Source organism: Podarcis filfolensis, assembly GCF_964270895.1.
Source record: "Podarcis filfolensis genome assembly, chromosome: 1".
Lineage (NCBI taxonomy): Eukaryota > Metazoa > Chordata > Lepidosauria > Squamata > Lacertidae > Podarcis > Podarcis filfolensis.
Genome location: NC_139604.1, coordinates 10,796,911 through 10,813,110, shown reverse-complemented (window position 1 = coordinate 10,813,110; position 16,200 = coordinate 10,796,911). Strand labels below are relative to the sequence as shown.

Below are 16,200 nucleotides of genomic sequence, written 5' to 3'. Positions count from 1 at the left end.
AAGTAAGCCCCCTTGGGAGGCATGGGACAGTGATGCCTTCCTTCCTTCCTAGCCAAGACCTCAGTTGATTGTATCTCACTTGCCAATGGACTCACTCGTTTGGGGAAGAAAAAAAGCTGCTGTTCATAGCTAGTTTAGGATGAGGCCAGAAAGATCCTGTACAGCTTTCTGTTAATGCTCTGCAGGGCATCACATGCAGCAGCAGGCTGTATTCTGTATTCTGGGGAGCAATCCCTAGAAAAGAGCAGAATTGTAGGTGAGGGACAGGTTCAAAAGGGTTGAGAAACCTTTCCAAACTAAAACGCCCCTGCTTATACTTTTGCGGCTTCTGAAAAGTGATTCATTTGGTGGAGAATTTAAGCATATACAGTGGTACTTCAGGTTACATACGCTTCAGGTTACAGACTCTGCTAACCCAGAAATACTACCTCGGGTTAAGAACTTTGCTTCAGGATGAAAACAGAAATTGTGCTCCGGCGGTGCGGCAGCAGTGGGAGGCCCCATTAGCTAAAGTGGTGCTTCAGGTTAAGAACAGTTTCAGGTTAAGAACGGACCTCCAGAACGAATTAAGTACTTAACCCGAGGTACCACTGTACTCCTTTCTACCCCACCTTTCTACAAAAATATTCAAGGAGGCTTCCAATCAAAGTGGTAAAATAGAACAGAAAACAAAGCTAAAAGAGACTGAAATGTTAGCAACAGCAGTCACCCAAGTTAATGACAAAATGCTAACAAAGGTCATTGAAATTGCATTGTCTGCTGTTCACCTAAAGGCAAGCAGTAACAGGGCCAACCAGGTGTACCCCTCGTTGGAAGTTATTCTAGAATTTAGGGGTCACAGCTGAGAGGGGCTTCTTGGGTAGCTGCCAACTGTGATTCCCACTGCAGGGAGACCTCAGGAAGGAACTCCAAAGTAAGTTTCTGGACACGTTTGCATGGGAAAAAGCAATGTGATTCTTGAGATGTTCTGCAGAGAGTTAAGAGTAACGTAAGCGTTTTAGCCAGAAGAAATGAGGTATATCTGGCTAGGCTCCTAAGACTCAAGATAGAATTACAAGGCCACGACAGGTTATCTAAGCCAGAGGTGGGCAGAAGATTAGGCACAATCTAATGGTTGGCCACTGACCAGTTTCTGAGTTTCTCACAAAGAATGCTGGACTAGCTGAACCACAGTTCTTAACCAAGAGTGCGCATTCAAGATCATATAACCATAGCTGTCATCTTACAGATTTGAAAATAAGGGACCAGCAGCCTCGAAAATAAGGGATCAGCAGCCAAAATAAGGGATTTTCAGAGCACATGTATGTTCAATTTCTGAGCCCCTCCGAGCCAAAGGCAGAAAGCCCAGCCAGCAGCCAAACGAAACCTCAAGCGGTGGTTCCCACAGCGCAGCAACCCGGCAAAGGGGATGCAGCAAGGAAAACCACCGTCAACCCTCCACTGGGAAGCGCTGAGCAAAAGCGAGTCCCCAAGCAACGCGGCTGATTTGATCGGCACAAGGCATGCAAGCTCCACCCCCCAGTCGTTCTTAGACTCCTTATTGGGTGAGCAACACAGCCAAGCAACACAGTTGGAGCCTCCCTCCTCCCTAGCTGGCGGGGAGGGAGGGAGAGGAGCTGCTTCCTTTGAAACCCGGGAAATTTAAGGGACACCATCAATAAGGGACAGAGGCGGGACACGGCGCTGGGATAAGGGACTTTCCCACCAAATAAGGGACGGTTGACAGCTATGCATATAACACATGCTATGGCTTAAGATATCCTGACAACACCTCTTGCATTTAAAACACATTGGTTAACCATGAAGATTCTAACAAATCGAAAAGGTAGACCACACACAAATAAGCAAACCCCAGCCTAATTGATTCCTTTTTCTTCTTATTTCAACCATAGGTACCGCTATCATAAAAAGTAGCAAAAGTTTATGCTAAAAAACATAGAAATCAAATTGTTTAGAACATCAGTGTAACTGTCCAATGAAAGATTAATCCATAGGCTGTTGTTTTGTTCCTGATCTGATCCTGCACATATGGATGTGTTATATGTATATACGCACACATGTCCTTGCCATCTGTAAACATGACCAAACCGCAGCAGTTACGCTGCTGTATTTAGAACACAGTTCTTACTCTAATATCTAAGTAACTGCTAAGATGCATTGAGAGGATTTGAAGTGGAAATAAGGTCTCCTTCCTTTATTGTACCAGGAATTCTTGTACTATACTGGTGCATGTTCGCTGTACATGTCTGTTTTAGCCTTGGGTGGGACAGATATGAAAGGTGCTTGTCTTATAGTGAAATCCTAACCATATATTCTCAGAAGTGGCGTTGGTTCCTAGAGTAGGTGGGGTTAGTATTGTAGCTTTAGTTGCTACCTTTTAAAGGAATTCTAGCTAGAACCACTTAAACCTGTTAAAGCCTTACAATGTCTAAGATCCAGGTGTTTATTGGCCCACCTCAAACAAAGGTGATTATCTGAGTCTTTCTTCTGGGTGCCCTCATCTTCTGAAGTGTGATGGGTAGTGACCAAAGAAAGGGCTTTTTAAATATAATGGCACATTGCTTCTGGAATGCCATTACATTTTTCCATGACCTGGAAAAGAACTTATTTTCCCTGACTACTTAGATATTTTTAATTGGAATGTGTAACTCTCCTTGACTGACTGATTTTGTTTTTCCACTTATGTCTTTTTTATTGATTGTACAGTGGTACCTCAGGTTAAGTACTTAATTCGTTCCGGAGGTCCGTACTTAACCTGAAACTGTTCTTAACCTGAAGTACCACTTTAGCTAATGGGGCCTCCCGCTGCCGCCACGCCGCCAGAGCACGATTTCTGTTCTCATCCTGAAGCAAAGTTCTTAACCTGAAGCACTATTTCTGGGTTAGCGGAGTCTGTAACCTGAAGCGTATGTAACCTGAAGCGTATGTAACCCGAGGTACCACTGTATAAAAATAGCCCAGCTTGCCATTCGTCTGGGTTTCCCCAGACATTTTTCCGATTCAGCAAAAATCTGCCCACACGCCATTTTAGTGAGCAATTCCTGGACATCGCCAGGAAAATCCAGATAGATAGATAGATAGGTAGGCAGATAAATAGATAGATAGATGATAGATAGATAGATAGATAGATAGATAGATAGATAGATGATAGATAGATAACCTGAAGCACTATTTCTGGGTTAGCGAAGTCTGTAACCTGAAGTGTATGTAACCTGAAGCGTACGTAACCTGAGGTACCACTGTATTGATTTCTGTACTTTGGAAGGTGCCCTGAGGTGTACTGAAATTCTGGGGTATAAATTTAATGATAGCTAAAGAAAATAAGCGAAATCCCTATGGTACTTCGGCTATATTTATTTGCTTTCAAATATAATAACTTACCCATCTGCCCTTTTTCAAGACAAACAAGCCACTGCAAGGTTCAGATTGTCCCATTTGGTTTCCATGTCTGCTACTTCCGCATCTGATACTAAATATTTTATTTGAAAAATAGGCTAAGAGATAAAGAAGGAGTAGTGCATATGCCAAGCAGATTGGGCTTTTACCCGAAAAGCATCATGGAAGGAGGCCAAAAACGAGGTGCATAACAAAACAACTTCAACGTAAAACTGTTATGGAGGGAACAAAAACATGCAGCAGCTTTCCTGATTGCAGTGCAGAACTGAAAGTAAACTGCACAGAACCTGAGAGCTGACCTGGCAGTTCCTGGTTTGGCAAGCCAGGTGGGCCAATGCACAGCATCACCTGTGCAATTGGTGAACAGAATTTAGTTGCTTTACTTTTACATCTTTCAGGCTTGGATTCCCCCCCCCCCCCAAAAAAATTATGTCTTTCTCCATAAGAATTTATTGCTTATATTTGGTATGCTGCACTTATTGTGCTCAGATGTATCACTAGAGTAGGGCTGAGAAACCTCAGGGTCTGGATCTCTCCCGAGCCACACCCCAGACACACACACACACACACACACACACACACACGTACATACGTATTTGCACCCTCCATGATTGCTTTAGCTTGGCTGGAATGTGACCTTGAACTCTGTCAATGACTTGCTTGCCTAGCGGAAGGATTGAGTGGGGTGTGTGAGTGTTACTAGAAATTACCCTTCCGTACAAAGGCAAAATGCCATATAGTGGTTCCCTGGCCAGGGAATAAACCTGACTCTGTTTAAGCACATGTAAGAATGTGTACAGCTAAACCCAGGGGTCACCAACTTGGCAGGCACCAAGGTGCCTGAGAAGGCTTTTCTTGGCATCCCCAGGCAGGAGTCTTACTCTGAACTTTCATTTTTTAAAAAGTAAGTTTCTAGCCCTCCTAGAAAGCATGTTATGGAGCAAAATGTGCAGATACCCTTCTAAGTGATTTCTGTGAAATGAGCAAGCCTGGCTGCTTCCCTTGGCAGTATTTTTAAGCAATGAATGAAGTCAGGGCTGTGATTGGTAAGCGAGTTGTTCTGACGCTCAGCCAGGGGTAGGCAACCTAAGGCCGGGCGGCCGGATGCGGCCCAATCGCCTTCTAAATCCGGCCTGTGGACGGTCCGGGAATCAGTGTGTTTTTACATGAGTAGAATGTGTCCTTTTATTTAAAATGCATCTCTGGGTTGTTTGTGGGGCATAGGAATTCGTTCATCCCCCCCCCCCCAAAAAATAGTCTGGCCCACCACACGGTCTGAGGACAGTAGACCGGTCCACAGCTGAAAAAAGGTTGCTGAACCCTGCACTAGGCAATGGGAGCCCCCTGTGTTCCGAAGAGCTGCTTTTCTCATTCCCCTTTAATGCACTTTTTCTGCTTCGAATTTCCTAGGCTGAAATTCAGTAGGTTAAGCCTTTTCTCATATGGAAATGCAATTCTGGGGAAAGCGTTACAAAGACTCAAATTTTGTGTTGTGCCGCGCCTCCCTTGGCACCCATTTTGTAACTGGTGCTTCCAGCACTCTCAAAATTCAAAATGCATCCTCTCGTCCAAAAAGGTCTGCTGCCCCTGACCTAAATTTTTGAGAAGTATATTACTTTGATTTTCACACACATATCGCCGTCACCCTTTTATAGTCTATAAAATTCAGGCGTTGGCGGCAACCTTTAGCATTTTTAGAGCAAATGTCTTTCAAGCTAGCTGCTAAGTTATGATGTGCTTGCCTTGCAAGAAGAAGCTGAAAGGCTGCGTCCTGAATTGTTATAAGTGTTTGAATTCATCTGCAATTCATGTGTTGGCTGGTATTTATCTAGCTGATGACGTATATACGGTTGACTGGTGCCAAAGCAGCAAATTTTAAATGAATTCAATTTCACCTCCCCTGACATTTTATTATGATGTAAGCCCATTAAGTTAGCCAGACAAAATTACATTCTCAAAGTCAACACTTTTTTGTATTCCTTCTGGCATGCAAAATGCTTTTGGATTTTTATTTCACTCATTGTTGCAACAACTTCCAAGTAGGCCTCCTGTATTTCTTATATATATATATACATACGTGTGTGTGTGTGTGTGTGTACGTTCGTGTACACACACACACACACACACACACACACATACAGAGGCTCAGATATAAATAGAAGTGATTTGCTGGTCCAGGACACATGGGGTTGAAATGGGGCTTCTTCCCTAGATTTCCTACATAAGAGAACCAGAATATCTTCCTTTTCAGCAAGATACTGTATTTTTCACTCCATAAGACGCACCAGACCACAAGACACACCTAGTTTTTGGAGGAAGAAAACAAAAAAATAATAATATTCTGACTCTCAGAAGCCAGAACAACAAGAGGGATCGCTGCACAGTGAAAGCAGCGATCCCTCTTGCTGTTCTGGCTTTTGGGATAGCTGCGCAGCCTGCATTCGCTCCATAAAACGCACACACATTTCCCCTTACTTTTTAGGAGGGAAAAAGTGAGTCTTATAGAGCAAAAAATACAGTAAGTACTGCATTGAAACTGTTGGATAAACTGATGTCTGTGGAAATAACTTTCCTGGCTTCTAATGCTATCTTATCTTTTATTACTAGGTTCAGTTTCTTGTGTGTAGTTGAGCTGAAATGGGATGGAGGGGTTGAGAGCAAGATTGTTTAGGGTGATGAAAAAGCATCTGCATCATTTCAAAACTCCCAAAGCTGTCTCTGCTGAATACAAGTATACCCCAGCTTGAAGTTGCCCAGCTACCTCCTTTTGTAGTTAACCGTTTCTGTACTTAAGATGTACATTTCAGATTTGAACAATAAATTATTACCTCTGGCATACATAAAATATTATTTAAGTATAATTGTATTTTAGAATTATAATGGTATGCAAAATTGTATTTGACAGAAAATAAAACTTCCTAGGAAAGTATCCAGGCGTTATCCAGCCTATGAGCTCTATCTTTACGGGGAAGGAAGTTATGCAGAAGAAAATAGAAATCTGCTCTTAACTGGGATTCCAGTACTCTTCCTCCCTGGCAATGCTGGGAGTTACAAACAAGGTAAGCTATATCTGAAGCAGTACTGATGTGTGTATTATAATCTTTCATAAAGCAGGAAATGTATGAAGATCTGTAGAATGTTACCTTTTTTTAACATAGGTCTTTGTGGAAGTATGTATTCTGAATATTTTGTTTATATGTAATTGTTAACAGAATTACCAACTTTCTTTGTTGATGTATTTGCATCATTTAATAGCGTAGGGTAAAATGTGTGAACAGTTAGAATACCCACATTATGTAAAATCACATGAGATAAGCTAAAAACAATCAAAACTACAAATCAACAAAATATATTGAGACTGATCACTATATTTACACTATATCTTGATTGGCATTTATTTTATTGTACATCAAGCATGTAAAAGAGTTGTCAAAGAAAGTGGTGTTGGGCAAGGTTTTAGAGATTTATCAGGAAGCGATCCTTAGCCCTGGGCTTCTTAAATAGATTGAGAGCTAGGCAAACCAGCTCTGCTACAGGCGTCAAAGAGGATTATTCAAATAATCACAGAAGATACCATATGGGCATCTGGAAAATGAACAAAATCCCATGTGAATCATGCTCCCAACTGCCATTTGGAGAAACAGAATGTGATTTCATCCTGCAAAAAATGGAATTTTCTCTGAGAACTGGGGAAATATATTTTACGAGCGGAATACTAAAATTAGTGGTACAGGCAACTCCTGCTTTAGTCATGTGTGCACAGCGCGGAACCCAGAAACATAATAAAGATGTCACTAAAAGGGGCAGGGCAGGGAGTTTGCAGGCTTTTTCAATAATAATAATAATAATAATAATAATAATAATAATAATTTTTTATTTATACCCCGCCCTCCCCAGCCAAGGCCGGTCTCAGAGCGGCTTACAAGCAATAATAAAAACAAGATGAATGATTACAACTTAAAAACAAAAATAAAATACAGCATTAAAATAATGGAACATTAAAATATTAAAATGTAGCCTCATCGCAGGAGGAGAAGGAAAAGAAAAAAGAAAGAGAGGGAGGGAGGGAATCAATGGGTTTTTCAATGGGTTTCCGATTTCGCGCAAATGCACAGTGACCCCGGAATGCAAACCCCACGTAAATGGGAGTTGCGTGCACTTGACTTAGCTTTCGTTTATGTAAGTGGCATGAGTGAATGAATGAATGAAATCTTTGTTGCTAAAAGCTATAATCCGCCACAATTGGTCACAATGCGTAGAATACAAATAATTGATTTAAAACTGAACAACAGCAGCAGCTAAGCAAACATACAAAAATGCGAAAATCACAGCTGTGTAAGTTAAGCACTCCACATGTCACACTCCCCCTTATGATACTTACCTTGTTGCCTAGCTCTCAACTTACTTGCAGCCAAGGCAAATTTTGCAACCAGTTCAGTAATAAATGTAAGTGGCTTGACCACCCAGTGCCAGAGGGCCATGAGCAACTATGTTGATATGTACATTGCGATGTCTCAGAAGTGCCATATGAAACCAAGAGGCTATAGCAGTCAATTTGGAGGATGGGCAAATACAAACTTGGACCACCCTCTGACTGCATATCATCAAGAGATCTACCAGTCAAGTTCAAATACTACAAGGTGTAAGATCTGTATTCCTTACTGTTTGTATTATTTTTGCCCTCATAATCCATAAATACATTCAAGGAGTGCTGTCCATTCATAATTCAGTTTCCGTAATAAAAGCTAGGGCAGGAATAGCAAACATGATGCCCTCCAGCTGCAGTTATCACTGGCAATATGCCATGCTAGCTCAGGGTAATAGAAGTTGTAGTCCAAAAACATCTAGAAGCACCACTCCTGATCTAGAATAATTAAATCTTGACCATGGATTCCGCCCCCCCTCCCATTCTGGGTAAGGGTTAAACTCTTTAGAATTCGTCTGTCTTCCAAGAACATGTTTGTGTTTTAATATGATGGACCAGTACCCTGTTAATTATGCTGTTTTAAATGTGTATTTTGTATTTGATTTCATTTAGCAGTGTTTTTTTTTCTTTTTGAAATGTTTAAGATTTTTTTGGTTAACTCTGTTTTAGTTATGTATTCTGTAGTTGACCTCCTTTGTAATATTATCTTTAAGATAATAGTTTAGTTTTCTGTTAATTATGTTGTTTTGACTGTATACTCTATATTTGACTTTCTTCAGAAATGTTTGATTCTGGATTGTTTTATTGATGTTTTAATATGCTGTAAACTGCTTTGAGATTTTTCTAAATAAATAATAAACTATTTATTAGAATTTCCGAAGTAGCTGCTGTGACGAGAGCCTTTTGCCATTAGTTCTTGTCTTCATGGAAGTAAATGGCGATCAGCAGCTATGTTGTGGTTTTTTATCAAACCAGCTATAGATCGGTATAGGGTTATGAAAAGAAATGGGTATCAGAATGCATTTGAGAATGGTGCAGATCTCTGTGGTGGAGAAACACCTTTCCCATGCTTCTGTATTGTTGAGCAATCTAGATGCAGAAGCAGCCAGGCCTTATCATGATCTGTTCCAAAGCTCCTTGCATAAATCATATCGTTCTCAGGTAATACCTCCATATTGTATGTTAGGCCAGGGTTTCTCTAGCATAGAGTTTGGTGACACCAAATTACAACCAGTTGCGTATTCCATTCCACTTTAACAATAGATCTGTATCTTTCTGTCCACTGAGGTCAAATTTTAGTGATCTGCCCTAGCATCAAAATCTAGAGATATTAAACTACTTTCTTCTAATAATTCCTGTGTGCTTTTTCAGTACGTTCCCTTGGGTCAATAGCACTCAGAAAGGCAGAAGATGCTGACTTCAAGTATCATTTTGATGTCTTCAGCGTCAACTTCAATGAGGAACTTGTTGCACTCTATGGTGGAAGTCTACAAAGGCAAACTAGATTTGTGCATGAGTGTATTAAAGTTATTCTTAAATTGTATAAGGTATGGAGATAAGCATTATGCACTTATTTAATTCTGTCAAATTATTATCTGTATTGGATATGACAGCTGCAGGTTGGGAGAGAAATACTGTTGCTTTGTGTTTTATGGTTGGGATACCTATCATCTATCTATCTATCATCTATCTATCTATCTATCTATCTATCTATCTATCATCTCCATGATTTGGTATAGGGTCGTGTTTTCCAAACTTGGGTCCCCAGCTTTTTCTTCTTCTTCTTTCGAACTACAATTCCCATCATCCCTGACCACTGGTCCTGATCAGGGATGGTAGAAATTGTAGTCCAAAAACAACGGGAGACCCAAGTTTCGGAAACACAGTGTTTGAAATTCTCTCTCTCTCTCGACTACATTCAGTAGCATTATTTGAAAGTTGGGTCCTTTGAAAGTTGGGTTCTTGTCTATCTATACTAAAGTGATACCTCAGGTTAAGAGCAGTTTCAGGTTAAGAACAGACCTCCAGAATGAATTAAGTTCTTAACCTGAGGTACCACTGTATTATGCTGAGCACCCTCAATATAGAAATGTCTTACTGATTTAGATTCAAAATCCAATTAACTGTACTTGAATTGCAGTCTTAGTCTTTATAGTAACTTGATTTTCGGCGAATGACAATAAAGTACATCAGAATTCAAATACATCAGCTATTAAGCAGGAGGGTGCCTGTGATTTCATATGATCTTAGTGTGTTTGATGTCAAATAATTTCTTCCTTATGCTTCCTTTCTCTTTTTTTTAAGGGTCAGGGGTTTGCTCCTCGTAGCGTTGCAATAGTAGGTCATTCCATGGGCGGCCTTGTTGCAAGAGCACTGCTGACGCTTAAAAATTTCAAGGTGGAACTCCTCAATGTCCTTGTTACTCAGGCCACACCTCACATTGCACCTGTAATGCCTTTAGACCGATATCTTACTGGTAAGTTTACTCCTAATATGACCACTCGGTAGACATCAGCAAGATTGCTATACCTTAAAGCGCTATAAAAAATTTGTTAATGTGAATCAATATCCTTTTTATGTCATAATACAGTGGTACCTCGGGTTAAGTACTTAATTCGTTCTGGAGGTCCGTTCTTAACCTGAAACTGTTCTTAACCTGAAGCACCACTTTAGCTAATGGGGCCTCCTGCTGCCGTCGCGCCGCCAGAGCACAATTTCTGTTCTTATCCTGAAGCAAAGTTCTTAACCTGAAGCACTATTTCTGAGTTAGCAGAGTCTGTAACCTGAAGTGTATGTAACCTGAAGCATATGTAACCTGAGGTACCACTGTAATTTTAAAAGGGTACTAGATAACACCGATATTAGTCCTCCTAATGCTTTTTAATGTCAGTTCAGGCAAAAATATCTTGCAGTGCTCCTGACAAAGCTCTGACGAACTCCCAAGGGAAGGTTTCTTTCAGTGTAAGAGGGGTAAGGCGCCAATAATGTCTCTACTTGCCCTTGTTGTTTGATCATGGCCTAGAAGTGGAGCTGGTGGGTCTTCTTTTTTAAATTTAACTAAGAAAAGAAATGGCAGTCTTTAGTTTGGGAAGGCCCAGTCCATTCAGGGTTTCATAGGTCAAAACCCTGCATTGTACCTGGAGCAGCCAAGGAAAGCTCTACAGGCCACACAATGTTTCATACAAAATGCTTTTGGAACTTGGCAGTCCTAGGAGGTGAGGTATTGCCTTCAACATCAGCCACCAAGCATTTTCCTACAGCAGTTCCATGTGTCTTGCGCTTGCCATCCTTTCTTAAATTATAAGTGGTGACAGTAATATCTTAACTCAAGAAGGAGAGCAGAGAGCATTGCTTTAGATCAGGGGTCAGCAAACTTTTTCAGCAGGTCCACTGTGCCCCGCAAATTCCTGTGCCCCACAAATAACCCAGAGATGCATTTTAAATAAAAGGGCACATTCTACTCATGTAAAAACACGCTGATTCCCAGACTGTCTGTGGGCCAGATTTAGAAGGTGATTGGGCTGGATCTGGCCCCCGGGCCTTAGTTTGCCTACCCATGCTTTAGATGGAGCTGGTAAAAAGCTTTCCCAGATTCTGCTATTACTTGGACACTGGGGTGGACAAGGAGTGCACCGTCCAAGGGAGTTGTCTCTCTTTTCTCTGGCTCACTGTGTTTGTCGGTCATAAATACTTCGGTCTTCTCTAGATTTGACTTCCTATATTTGCCTGCAGCCTAGGGCTTGCTGATCAGAAGGTCGGCAGTTCGAATCCCTGCGACGGGGCGAGCTCCCGTTGCTTGGTCCCTGCTCCTGCCCACCTAGCAGTTCGAAAGCACGTCAAAGTGCAAGTAGATAAATAGGTACCACTCCGGCAGGAAGGTAAACGGCGTTTCCGTGTGCTGCTCTGGTTCACCAGAAGCGGCTTGGTCATGCTGGCCACATGACCCGGAAGCTGTCTGCGGACAAACGCCGGCTCCCTTGGCCTATAGAGTGAGATGAGCGCCGCAACCCCAGAGTAGTCTGCGACTGGACCTAACGATCAGGGGTACCTTTACTTTAGCTTTGAGCTTTGAGCTAGGCACTGGAGGCAGGACTGGGGCTAAGATGACAAGGGAGACACAGGACGGAGTGGTATCAGCATATGGGTGGAATCTTGCTCCAAATCTGTTAGTTTCAGCTGGTAGCTTCTTGCACCTTAAACAGGAGCAGGGGCAAACAAGAGAAGCAATTGGTGGCATCCACCTTGCCAAGAACAAGGGAAGCAGTTCAAGAATTTTCCTGTGAGCAGCCCTCCTTACAGTTCATAACAAAGTTTCTAAAATATCAGCAGCTTGCCCTTCTGATTTCTAAGCGTATAAATTATCAACCAGGATCGCATTCAGTGTCAGGCCTACAAAGCCGGCGTAATTTACGTGGGGGTAAATTGTGCCAGTATGGGACGCGGGTGGCACTGTGGGTTAAACCACAGAGCCTAGGACTTGCTGATCAGAAGGTCAGTGGTTCGAATCCCCGCGACGGGGTGAGCTCCCGTTGCTCGGTCCCTGCTCCTGCCAACCTAGCAGTTCGAAAGCACATCAAAGTGCAAGTAGATAAATAGGTACCGCTCCAGTGGGAAGGTAAACGGTGTTTCCGTGCGCTGCTCTGGTTTGCCAGAAGCGGCTTAGTCATGCTGGCCACATAACCCGGAAGCTGTACGCCAGCTCCCTCAGCCAATAAAGCGAGATCAGCGCCACAACCCCAGAGTCAGTCACGACTGGACCTAATGGTCAGGGGTCCTTTTACATTTACCTTAAATTGTGCCAGTGCAACTTAACCCTATTCCAAACATTTCAGGAGTGCGGCTACTGACAACTGAGTCAGCCCAGGCTTGCCAGAAGGAAAAGAAGCCTTTACTGTAGAACATTGCTTTTAGAAGGCAGCATTTAAATGCGGGCATTAAACAGCTATAGTTTAGCTTCCATTTAGAAACCCGTATTTCCTGTACAGTACCATGTTCTTATTAGGTTTTGCTCAAAGCCTTTGGAATGAGTTCAGTCAATGTGCAATAAACGAAATGTTTTGGCTGCAGGCTACACTGGCAATGGGCCTGAGAATCCCAATGTGCCCAGCTTAAACGTTAAGCTTAATTGTCGGTTTCATTTTGGGGAAGTGTTGGTGAGCGGTTGGTAACTGGCAGAGAGACTTAGACACAAGGGTTGGTTATTTGGTTATTTGTGACAAGTTGGTTATCTTAGTTTTCTCGTGTAAGTGTGGATGCTCTGATTATTCTATTATCCTGATGCCTGAGCTTTGACAGAACTGGGACACTTGAGGGAATCCCTTGAATATCAAAGTCTAATGGAATGACTTGCAGCTTTCTAAACTCAGATTCTTGACTAATGGAAGTATTACAAGAAAATGAAGGACTTTGAAATCTAGGCCACTTGAAGGTTTTACCGAGTGTTTTTGATGCAGTTTCCTCTGTGCAGGTTTCTTTTGTGTTATACTTCTGATGACCAAGACCTCTGTCACCTTGACTAATCCTGTGCATTGTTTTTCATGAGCTTACCCCTCATGCCCCAAGCAGCTTGAAAGTTAGGCAATAGCCAATACAGTGGTACCTCGGGTTACATACGCTTCAGGTTACAGACTCCGCTAACCCAGAAATAGTGCTTCAGGTTAAGAACTTTGCTTCAGGATGAGAACAGAAATCGTGCTCCGGCGGCGCAGCGGCAGTAGGAGGCCCCATTAGCTAAAGTGGTGCTTCAGGTTAAGAGCAGTTTCATGTTAAGAATGGACCTCCAGAACAAATTAAGTACTTAACCCGAGGTACCACTGTATGCATAATTAACTAGCATCAAGTTAACTGCAGCATGAGTGTAAATGAAAGACTCCGAATGGAGCAGGAGTCCGTTAGTATGGTTGCCATGGTGACAACGAATTTAATTCTCGCAATCAGAATTTGGAAGCAGCATCCAACAAGAAGCAGCTGTGCTATTTTCCCCTTTCAAAAATAAAAGCAATCTGCCAGCATTTTCTTTTTCTCTCTTTTTTAATAACTTTTTTATTCAAAATTAAAATGAAACATATTATCCAGAAACATATCATCCTTATTTCCCCCCCATTTTTCCTCCCCCTCCCTCCCCCCACAAAACCCACCCACCCCACCCCCTGACTTCCCTCAGTTCCAGTCTTTGATTTCTCTAAAAGTGCTGTTTTCTGTATGTTACACAGTTGTATAGATCCTCAAACTATTTAGCTGATTATTATCAATAAAAAGTTTGTGAATGTTTATTCAAAACCAGCCAAGAAGTCCAGTTCGCTTTGTTGCGTCTTCAGATACTTTGTAAAGGGTTCCCATTCATCTTTCAAGTCACAGTTATCCTTGTCCCGTAGCTTGTATGTCAGTTTTGCCAGTTCTGCATAGTCCATCATTTTTTCCTTCCATGATTCTTTAGTAGAGGTTTCTTCAGTCTTCCATCCTTGTGCTATTAAAACTCTTGCGGCCGTTGCCGCATACATGAAGATGTTTTTCAGCTTTTTTGGCAGCTCTTTCCCTACAACTGCCAGCATTTTCTCGATTGAGCAGGTAACCCCCAGGCTGCCAGCAGTGGCGGAGGGGCGGTCCGCCCTGGGTGCCACCTCTAAGGGGGGGGGGGACAAGAAGGCACCCCGTGGAGGGCTCACCCCGCCGCCCCCGGGCACGGTGGCGTAAGCTGCCACCATTGCACAGCCGCATGCAGAGGATCCTCCGCTCACGGCGGCGGCGGAATCCTGCAACTGTCCATATGACACTTGAGTGGCACCATCAGCAAACCGCCCAGCTGCGCATGCGCTGTCCGTAGCAGTGCTGCGCATGCGCCATTCGTAGCAGTGCTGCTCATGCACCGCGGGGTGGTTTGCCGCCGCTTGAGTGCCGTACGGATGGCGCCGGGATCCCTCCGACGCCGCTGTAGCTGTGAGCTGAGGATCCCGCCGCTGCCCATACGCTGCTCGAGCGGCGCTGTCGGCAGACGGCCCTGCGACGCATGCGCGGCGCTGCTATGTACTGCGCATGCGCGACACCGGTATGTACGCCGCATGCGCCGCCGGGCAGTTTGCTCCGACACCCTGCACCAGGTGCCGTTAGCCTTCCCTTGCCCCTGGCTGCCAAGCCAACCTCCGCCATTGTGTCGTTAATGCTGCCACACCTTACAGTCCTCTGACTGTTGGAGCGGGAACTGTTTGCATCATTTCTAAAGTCTTTTTTGTTTAATGGCATCTGTGCCCTTTTTTGCTGCTGTCTCCTGTCACTTCATTTCACTGTCCTCCTTCAAGTCTCCTTTTCTTTCTCCCAGACTTTTGCCTGCAGCCAAAAGGGAAGAGTTGCCTCAGTGGTTGGCCTCTTTCCCAACCTCTCATTTATGTCTGAGAAAATGGAAGGTTTTTTGTACTCCCAAAAAAGAGAAATAAAATTCCCCAAAAGGAGAAGTAAAACATAGCATACTGGTTTTATTACTTAAATATACAGTCATACCTCGGGTTACAGATGCTTCAGGTTGCATTTTTTCAGGTTGTGGACCGCCGAAACCTGGAAGAACCGGAATGGGTTATAGTGGTACCTCGGGTTAAGTACTTACTTCGTTCCGGAGGTCCATTCTTAACCTGAAACTGTTCTTAACCTGAAGCACCACTTTAGCTAATGGGGCCTCCTGCTGCTGCTGCGCCGTTGGAGCACGATTTCTGTTCTCATCCTGAACCAAAGTTCTTAACCTGAGGTACTATTTCTGGGTTAGCGGAGTCTGTAACCTGAAGCGTCTGTAACCTGAAGCATATGTAACCCGAGGTACCGCTGTACTTCCGGGTTTCGGCGGTCGCGCATGCGCAGAAGCTCTAAATTGCAGCCCGTGGTGCACAGACACGCCGCTGCGGGTTTCGAATGTGCATCCCGCACGGATCACGTTCGCAACCTGAGCGTCCGCTGTACTGCTCGTTTGTTTTTTTAAAAAAAGCCTGCTTGACATTTACAGTTTCCGAAATTGTGTTGGGAAGTCTTTGCAGCCTGATTCTAAACACATTCCCTCCGAGCTAATTCTGATTTTAGTTGGGACTGCTAAAGCTGCTGCCTTAATTTGCATTGTGTGGGCTGATTCACATGTCATCTGTTGATGGTTTTGCATATGTGGGAGCCAGCCTCGACTCTGCATTCCCAGAAAAAAAGGTACTGTTTGAGGTGGTAATATATGGATCTCACCTTTGGATAGATTCCTATCCATTATTGAGTGCAGTGGTACCTCGGGTTACATATGCTTCAGGTTACATACGCTTCAGGTTACAGACTCCGCTAACCCAGAAATATTACCTTGGGTTAAGAACTTTGCTTCAGGATGAGAACAGAAATCATGCAGCGGCGGCGCAGCA

General features: G+C 43.3%; 1 protein-coding gene across 2 annotated transcripts in view; it reads left to right on the top strand.

Moving 5' to 3' along the window:
• PGAP1 (post-GPI attachment to proteins inositol deacylase 1) overlaps positions 1-16,200 on the top strand; it is a 59,387-nt gene that overhangs the window by 7,530 nt on the left and 35,657 nt on the right. The window contains exons 1-4 of one of the 2 annotated variants that reach the window (XM_083628049.1): positions 3,511-3,755; positions 6,302-6,455; positions 9,194-9,369; positions 10,127-10,298. In XM_083628049.1, coding sequence (XP_083484175.1) covers positions 10,172-10,298 — 127 coding nt within the window. In that variant the 5' untranslated portion in view covers positions 3,511-3,755; positions 6,302-6,455; positions 9,194-9,369; positions 10,127-10,171. Of the gene's footprint in view, positions 1-3,510; positions 3,756-6,301; positions 6,456-9,193; positions 9,370-10,126; positions 10,299-16,200 lie in introns of those variants that run through there. The other variant, XM_083628048.1, reaches the window with a different exon arrangement.